Source organism: Nicotiana tomentosiformis, chromosome 2 (genome assembly GCF_000390325.3).
Source record: "Nicotiana tomentosiformis chromosome 2, ASM39032v3, whole genome shotgun sequence".
NCBI lineage: Eukaryota > Viridiplantae > Streptophyta > Magnoliopsida > Solanales > Solanaceae > Nicotiana > Nicotiana tomentosiformis.
Window position 1 is genome coordinate 162,527,444 of NC_090813.1, and position 9,921 is coordinate 162,537,364.

At 41.4% G+C, this 9,921-nt stretch overlaps 1 protein-coding gene across 1 annotated transcript; it reads left to right on the plus strand.

Annotated features, from left to right (window-relative positions):
• Positions 1-561: 561 nt before the first annotated feature.
• LOC138905968 (uncharacterized) lies at positions 562-2,916 on the plus strand. Its single transcript, XM_070194482.1, has 4 exons — positions 562-752; positions 1,955-2,286; positions 2,471-2,720; positions 2,796-2,916. Exons 1-4 carry the CDS (start codon positions 562-564, stop codon positions 2,914-2,916), a joined length of 894 nt encoding a protein of 297 aa, XP_070050583.1.
• Positions 2,917-9,921: the final 7,005 nt, after the last annotated feature.

The following is a 9,921-nucleotide window of genomic DNA, read 5'->3' on the forward strand; positions in this document are numbered from 1 at the left end:
TTGAAACCATCAAGCCTTAGTTCCGAGGTCATTTACTCAAAACTCAAACCTTGATCAAGTTTTCCTAATTGAAGTTTTCAAGTTGAGAATCATTCTATCAAATCAATTCCGAACCCTGCGAACATAAAAACCAACCATATACACAATTCATAATACATCATATGAAACTACTCAAGGTATCAAACTGCCGAACTAAATACTAAAGCTCAAAACGATCGGTCGGGTCCTCACATTCTCCCCCACTTAAACATACGTTCATCCTCGAACGTGCCAGGAGTCGTTCCAAAGCCATCAAATAATTGCAAAAACTCATCATGCACGCACTGTAAGGCCCCGTAAAATTTCACCCAGCAACAGTGGATCCGTTTCGAGCCCAGTCAGGGCAACAAGGGATCCTACCGGCAGGGTCGGCCTGAAGGGAGATTCCAGAAGAAGTAGAGTCCCCCATGCCCTAGGTGCAGGAAGATGCATTTTGGGGACTACTTCATGGACCAAACCATATGCTACGGGTGTGGTGTGAGGGGTCACAGTCAGAGGGATTGTCACTCGTCCCGCTAGAGCATGGGCAGGGGTGTGGCACAGCCAACTAGTTCTACAGCTACTACATCCGCAGCACCTCCTTCAGTTCGAGGCACTCTAGTACCCGCAGGGCGTGATGCAGCTATGGGTGGTGCACAGAGCTTGGGAGGACCCAACTATTTCTATGCTATGAGGGGTTGCCAGAGATTAGAGGCTTCTCCAGATATTGACACGTATATTGACTGTCCAATCTCATGTTGTATATACTCTTATTTATCTCTGTTCCATCTTGTCCTATGTCAATCCTTATATTGGTATGGAATTTGGGATAGAACTGGAACAACTTCATGAGTCGTTCTCTGTATCTACTCCGGTTGGTGTGTCTATTGTGGCCGCACGGATTTATAGGGATTGTGTTGTCATGGTGCATTATCAGGACACCATGGAAGATCTCATTGAATTGGGGATGGTTGATTTTGATGTAATTATGGGGATGGACTGGCTTTATTCATGTTTTTCTAAGCTTGGTTGCCAAACCAGAATTGTTAGGTTTGAATTTCCAAATGAGCCTGTTATTGAATGGAAGGGGGATGATGTGATGCCGGAGGGTGGGTTTATTTCTTACCTTAAGGCCTTGAAAATGATCAACAAGGGGTGTATTTACCATTTGGTCTGAGCTATGGACACGGATGCTGAGGCACATACACTGGAGTTTGTGCCAGTTGTGAATAAATTTCTGGAGGTCTTTCCTGATGAGCTCCCTGGGATTTCACCAAATAGGGAGATCAATTTTGGGATTGATTTGATGCGAGGTACGCAGCCTATATCTATTCCACCCTACAAAATGGCACCGACAGAATTGAAGGAACTAAAAGAATAGTTGAAGGACTTATTAGAGAAGGGTTTCATCCGGCCAAGTATGTCGCCTTGGGGCGCACCGGTTCTCTTTGTAAGGAAGAAGGATGGTTCACTGAGAATATGTATTGGTTATCGATAGCTCAACAAGGTCACGATCAGGAATAAGTACCCACTGCCAAGGATAGATGACTTGTTTGATCAATTGCAGGGTGCCAAGTATTTCTCCAAGATTGACTTAAGGTCGGGGTATCACCAATTGAAGATCAGGGAGCAGGACATTTTGAAAACATCTTTCAGAACCCGGTACGGGCACTATGAATTTATGGGGATGTCTTTTGGGCTAACAAATACCCCGGCAGCTTTCATGGATCTTATGAATCGAGTCTTGATGTTTTCTTGACTCCTTTGTGAGAGTGTTCATTGATGATGTTCTTGTATATTCACGAAGTCGAGAGGACCATGCCAATCATCTCAGGGCAGTTTTGCAGACTCTATATCAGCACAAGTTGTATGCGAAATTTTCGAAGTGTGAATTTTGGCTTGAATTTGTCACATTCTTGGGTCATATCGTCTCCAGAGAAGGAATTAAGGTTGGTCCTCAAAATATTGAAGCTGTTACTAAATTGATGCAGAAGGCGGTTATGTTCCAATGGTCAGATGCTTGTGAAAAGAGCTTCCACGAGTTGAAATCAAGATTGACCAAGGCAGCGGTGTTGACCCCACCGGAGGGTACATATGGGTTTGTAGTATATTGTGATGCTTCAAGGATCGGACTTGGGTGTGTGTTGATGCAACATGGAAAGGTGATCGCTTATGCTTCTAGGGAACTCAAGAATCATGAGAAGCACTATCCAATACATGACTTACAGCTCGCGGCGGTGGCTTTTGCATTGAAGATTTGGCGTCATTGTTTGTATGGGGTCCATGTGGATATATTTACGGACCATAAGAGCCTTCAATATTTTCAAGCAAAAGGAATTGAATCTGAGGTAGAAAAGATAGCTTGAGTTACTCAAAGACTACAACATCAATATTCTCTATCATCCGGGAAAGGCTAATATTGTGGCGGATGCTCTTAGCCGAAAATGTATAGGTAGTTTGGCTCACTTGGAGGCATATCAAAGGTCATTGGCTAAGGAAGTTCATCAGTTAGCTAGTTTGGAAGTTCGCCTTACGGACTCTAGTGAAGGAGGGGTAATTGTGCAAAATAGGGCAGAATCATTGCTTGTTGTGGAAGTCAAGGAGAAACAGTATAACGATTCGTTGTTGGTACAGTTGAAGGAGGGGATTCATAAATATAAGACCATGGATTTTTCTCTTGTCATGGACGATGGTACACTAAGGTACTAAGGACGATTATGTCTTCTAAATGTGGATGGTCTCCGAGAAAGAATCATGACTGAGGCTCACATTTCTAGGTATTTCGTGCCCCCAGGATCTACAAAGATGTACCATGATCTTAAGGAGGTCAACTGGTGGAATGATATGAAGAGGAATGTCGTGGATTTATGGCAAAATGTCCAAACTGTCAACAAGTAAAGGTCGAACATCAAAGGCCCGATGGGTTGGAACATGACATAGAAATTCCAATATGGAAGTGAGAGATGATCAATATGGACTTTGTGATATGAATGCCTCGCACTCCTCGCAAATTTGACTCAATTTGGGTGATTGTGGATCTACTCACGAAATCAAAACACTTCTTACCTATCAAGGCTACCGACACAACGGAACAATATGCTCAGTTGTATATCAAGAAAATAGTCAGGTTGCATGGCACTCCGATTTCTATTATTTCATATCGAGGGGCACCATTCACAGCTAATTTTTGGAAGAAGTTTCAGCAAGGTTTGGGTAATCAGGTGAATCTTAGTACAACCTTTCATCCACAGACCGACGGGCAGGAAGAACGAACCATCTAGATGCTCGAAGTTATGTTGCACGCTTGTGTTCTTGACTTCAGGGGTAGCAGGGATGATCATTTACCGCTCATAGAATTTTCCTATAATAATAGTTATCATGCTAGCATTTAGATGGCACCGTTCGAGGCTCTATATGGAAGGAGGTGTATATCTCCCATTGGGTGGTTCGAGATTAGGGAAATAGAGTTGATAGGGCCAGACCTCGTACGTCAGGCTATGGAGAAGGTTAAGCTATTAAGGAGCGGTTGAAAACTTCTTAGAGTCGTCAGAAGTCCTACTCAGATGTTCGGCGTAGGGATTTAGAGTTCAAGAAGGATGATTGGATATTCTTGAAGGTTTCCCCCATGAAGGGCATAATGCGGTTTGGTAAGAAAGGAAATAATACTCAGATGGAGGATTGGTCAGGTGGCTTACAAGCTTGAGCTACCACCATAGATGTCATTGATGCACCCGTATTTCATGTATCTATGTTGAAGATGGTAGTTGGAGACCCGACACTCATTGTTCCGGTTGAGACTATTGAGATTAGTAAAGAATTGACTTACGAGGAGGTTCCACTTGCCATTATTGATAGGCAGGTTCCAAAGCTGAGGAATAAAGAGATTGCCTCCATGAAAGTGTTATGGCGAAACCAAAAGGTTGAGGAGGCCATCTGGGAGGCCGAGGAGGAGATGAAGAAGAAATATCCTAATTTGTTTGAATAATCATGTATTTGTGTTCTATGAAAATGTTAAGAACCTACTTTCTATGCATTATGTTTCCCTTGTACTGCTTATGTTAAGGATACTCCGTTTGGGTAATATAATATTTATACGGTTGTGTTATGGTTATGCGGTTAGGACTGGTTTCTGGGATTCTCTGACATGTGGATAGAACCAATTACAGGAGAGACTCTATCAAAATTTTTGGGAATTTAGGGTGTTAGTAAAATTTGGAGCTGCTGGTATGTGAAGTAATAGTTGGGTCTCATTGGGTGCTAATGGAGGGTTTTGACCCTCATTCGAGAATGAATGATCCTAAGCGGGGAGGATGTAAGGACCCATAAAATTTCACCCAGAACTCGGGGTTTCGTGGTGCCGAGGTAGGCTAATGTGTTTGAGTATTGTAGAAGCACAGACTTTTTTGGTTGTGCAGTGCATTAGGGAGTTGAAGAAAATTTATTGCAGAACATGGCATTTCTGCGCACCATTATGCGACTACAGAACTGATTCGTGGACCGTAGATCCGTCGCGAAGTGCAGCAGAAAAATAGGCCAATTTTGGAGGTCGTTCTGTGGTCAACTATGCGACCGCATAATCATTTCGCTGGCCACATATTCGTTGCAGATACTTCATGAGAAAACATCGGAAGGAGGTTCTACGGTCCATTATGCAACCACAAAACTGATATGTGGACCGCAGATCTGTCGCAGACCTATCCAGGTCTGCCCAGTTTTTGGGACCATTTCTGCGGGGCCCTTTGCGGGCTGCATACCCATTTTGCGGTCCGGTCTGCGACTGCGAACCCATCTTCGTAAACTTAAAATTGGGAAAATTTCACCCGATCCCATTTTATAAAACAATCTTGGGGTTATTTTAGAAGGTTCAAACTGATATTTTAGAGAGAGGAAAGTGATCTAGAGTGAGAGGAGGTATTCCTAATCTATTTGTTCATCAATCCTTGCTCAAGACTTGGATAATTCACAAGGAAAACTCATGAGGTCTTCATCCAAAATGTAAGGTTCCATACCCTAGTCTTCAATTTCGAATTTGGGGTAGAACATGGTAATGGGGAGTGTTATTCTTGGGTGTGAGAGTATTATTTATGCATGCATGTACCATCAAGGTTGGTGGGAAGGTTGTTGAGCTCAAATGGGTAAACATTGGGTTGTGGGGTGAAGGAATCCACTATAGGAGAATCTTGAAATCATAATGCACACCTAGTGCTTGATAAAATGCTCAAATGAGCTGAACCTCCGAGTATCTTCCTAACTACGGTTCAATTTTGTTATGTTTATAAATAGATCAAGGTTGTTAGGATTTCCAGATCATTATAGTAAATTAAAGAAAGGTCAAGCGAGGTATATTAGCTAAACTCCTCTTGAAAAATCGAATTCCCATGATGTCCTCATAAGTTACGATTATGATTGGCTCAATTTCTTATTTCTCATGTTCCGAGTCCCTCCTAATAAATTTGATTGTTCTAAAATAAGTGTTGTATTGAAATATGTATGTACTAAAAATATGTTGGAAATGTTCCCATCATATCACGATCCCCTTCGCGAATGTAATCTAGTACGACCAATGTAGTAAAAGTGTTGTGATTTAAAAGTCATGTTCCAATTGCAATTTAGTATGCCTAATTGTGGATGAGTCACTCAATGTTCTTAAAACTCTTAGTTTCTCATTTGTATATTTAAAGTCATGATTTGAAATTCACTTATTGTTGATAAACAGTGATGATGCTTGAAAATTATAGGGGTGAGTATGGAATATGGAATGTGGGCGACGTGACGAGAATGATATTACAATTGTGGCCACTAGTGCCAATAAAATAGAAAGATGTGTGACAGATTATGAAATAAGTTGTAAGCCCTTTAAATAATAAATATTTTGGGAGTATCATTTAGTCATCGAGGAAGGGTAGGTTGAAATAACCTAACCCCGGAACTATACGTACCAGTGTAGGAGTGATTGAGGGGTAAGATCCCAGTATTGATGTGATGAGATTGTTTCCCCTTATATGGGATGAGAGTGATGTGTTGAGATATTTTCCCTTAAATGGGATAAGATGATTGCTAGCAGGATGTGATGTGACGTCGACCCACACAACATTGTGGTGTTATGGCTTAGCCGATTGGGCTGAGATTGGACGCCATGTTATGCACATGGTGTTGTTGTGAGTGGATATCTCGGGGTGAGATAGCTTAGCCGATCGGGCTAAGATCGGACTCCGTGCTAAAAGCACGATGGTGTATCGGTACTAAAGATCTCCCAACTTAAAGATATTGAAACTTATCTTTCTCCTAACTTGCTACTTTAATGTTGTTTGAGGCCCTCAATTGATTCCATGTTTCTTTCTCATTTTACCGTTACTCGTTCTATATAGAAGGTGTTTTGTCTTACATACTAGTACTATTCCATATGTACTAACGTCCCTTTTGCCGGGGGCATTGTATCTAAAATGGATGCAGGTGGTTCTACAGCAGGCGGCAATGATCAGTGATAGCTGTGCACCCTCTCCTCAGGTGACTTGGTGAGCCCCACTTCTTTTCGTGGTCTTGTATCTCTTGTCCTCTATGTGTAGTGCTTTGAGGTATAGCCGGAGCCTTGTTGCTGGCACTATCGTAGTACTCTTTTGTTTCTGTTAGAGGCTCCGTAGACATAGTATGGGTTATATGTTGGTGTTGGAAAAGCCAAACTAGTAATGTTGTATTTGTATCACTTGTTCAACTTCAAACATGAACCGGTGTCATTCATATGAACTCTTATTGTCTAATTAATGAAATGTATCTCCTCTTTATTCATGAGTGAGTTGGGTAGAAGTCATTATACATACTTTCTTGACTGGGGTATCTCGGTTGAGCATTGGTCACGCTCCTCGAGGTCGGGGCATGACACATGGGTAATAACAACAAGCATATTCCTTGCATAAATACAACCACAAGAAGTCGGATAGCATAAAGCGCTACAAAGACAAGCACAACTCCATTGCAATAAACAGATCAACATATCAAGAGCCATCTCGTTCATATAACACCATAAGTTCTAAACAGGACCACAACATGCACGTGAATAATCAAGTCACCTCACAATTCATCATAGCATACGGGAGTAATACACGGAAAAGATCAAGGCAAGAATAACATCCATTCGACCCGATGAGACACCATAGAACAATCTGTGCTGAGTAAGCAAATCTGATCCAGTATAGAATACTCATCCTCACTAGGCGTACCAATAAGCACCCAAACCGATTCTGATCATCCCAAAATAGGTTGATAACCTCCCAAAATCCACAATGATCTCATCAATGATGCATAGAATCAGTTGTCTAACCCTTAATAACCCATCATAGTCCACAACCAACAGAATAATCTACCTTCACAAAGATCAAATCACTAAACCTTGAGAATACAAAATTTTCATACCTGATATCTATCTTTCCCACTTAAATGATTGATACATCAAGCATACACAATTGCCTCATAAGAAATACTCCCATAAAATTTACGCACCAAATGGCACAAATCTAAACATCCACGGTCACCAACCACACAATCTCTGAAGTACTAGTCGAGCCTCTGCAAATCAATCTACAATGCATCTCCCACAACACACGCTCTCCTCCAAGGATACAAGATAGTGTTAACATACTCCTAAACAAATGAAATCCTCTATGATGTCTAGAACTCATGACATACCTACCAAAGCTGAAACGCAACCTTGTTCATTCCATCCTAATCCCACACGACTCACCGCATCTGCCATACCACAACATTATATATGAAAATCCCATTATCAATCTCGAATCACGAATAGGCTAACATAGTTCAGGAGAAAAATCACAACACATAACAATCTCCCTATAAATCAACCTCAAAATCAACACAGAATCTTCGGGATCCATTTGCACATGACCAAGCCAACAGAACTGAATCTTTCTAAATCAACCAGGTCGCGCAGACTACCCAGATCAAAGGGTATTGCCACAAATGTCTGCAAAGCCCTAATATACCATAGGAACTGATCATCTATATAACCATGCTGATCCAAGCCACTACTAAATGGACCCGACTTCTTCAAATTACCTATGACCCACCTTCACGACAACACATCTCTTTTTCGCAATACACTTTGGGCCTCAATCAAAACTCATCCCAAATAATCCCAACATGAAATTTTGTCCTCCTAAGACTCGTAAGCCACTTTGTTCCCTCTTATACACCCAAAAGTGCCTCAAATCGAAATGTCTCCTCCGAAGAGATCTTATAAGAATCTGAAGCCATTTTTTCTATCTCCTGAACACTGTCTAAAAAGAACCGATAATATTATAGGAATACCCCAAGTCTCTTCCATAATTCGATGTCAATCTTAACTCCTCAGCCATATGTTGAATTAGAAAATCCCTAGGTACTTCACCTCCTCAGTGCTAGTCTCAAATTCATAGCCAAATATGACAAACAATCAGTGCTTCGCCAACACACGAATACTCCAAAGAAAAACCTTGTGAATCCTTTTCCTTTGCAACTCCCATCCACCAAGGACTATCTAACCTAAGCCATTTCACAACCTACGTATAACGACCGGGTGAATATAACATGCCTCCAGCAAATTCCTTAACTGACTCAATCTCGAAGCCATCCTCCTCAAGCCATAACTAATCCACAAGCATGCCAAAGTCCATGAATATAACCATACATGACCATGTGATCCAAACATCGTTTATTGACTCCCACACTTGGCCTCAAGACACAATCACATAACTCACAATGACCATTCCTCCTTAATTACCATGACCTCACATTGTTGCTCACCTGAATTTATCATAAGTCCAAGTCGCATTAACCATAACACACCCCAAATTGTCAACCCAAATTCATACTCAACCTCGTGGCAGTCGTGCCATCTACAATAAGATCCAGACTCACTTTGTAGTATATACATCCCATTAGATAGAAGGAAAAACTCTTTATAGCAACTTAGTAAGAAATCGTACCACTTGAAATTTTCTCACATGAGATAGTCCACCTGCGTAACCTCAATTATTTCCATGACTATTCTATGAGCACCACCACTATGAAACAAATGAATCCTCCCGAGCCTACACTCGTACACAAGCCCCAAGAATCTGTTTCATTCCACTAATGTCCAACCGAAAGATCCATCAACACATACAAAACTCAATACCATATAGCACCAAGATGATAATAAAATATTCACATTCCCTTTGTAGCTCAAGTAACCCTTCTTATCGAATTCAAACCCTCCAAAAATGTAAGTAGTCATCACCAAATGAAATGCACAGACTTAGTCGATTGCCCACAATGACCCCAAATCGCACCAACCTTCCTCAAAGCTTGTGGCTACCCTGCCAATAGTCCATAACGATACACTTCCATTTCCACGAGGGTATAGCCATCTTTCAAAGCATACCACCCAGTCCCTACTGCTCATAATTGACCGTTAACAATCAAACACCGTTCGACATACCTATTAATGCATTTCTTCATCCTCGTTGTCCATAATGCTGCCTCGAATCATGATACATCTCTACAACATTCATAGGGATAAAATAGCATAACTACAGACTTTTTCAAGGATCATCTTCGTCGAACCATCTGCACTGAAAACACAAATACGACCCTGAGGTCGCAAATCACCAACATACAAAGGACCATCTCCTTAGCACCACTCCGCGCACCAGTCCCTAAGGAAATGCAACTATAGATCATTACATTGAAAAGCTCTTATGCGCTCAAACAAAGACAATCGTGCAACCCCATAAGAAAGAACTCTACTATGCTAAAAAATGCTAGATCTTACAATTCTATATACCAATGGTCAGAACTAACATAGCCAAATACATTCCCTCCCCTGTAATTAGTGCCAAACACCATCGTGAACCAGATAGTTCCCTTCAC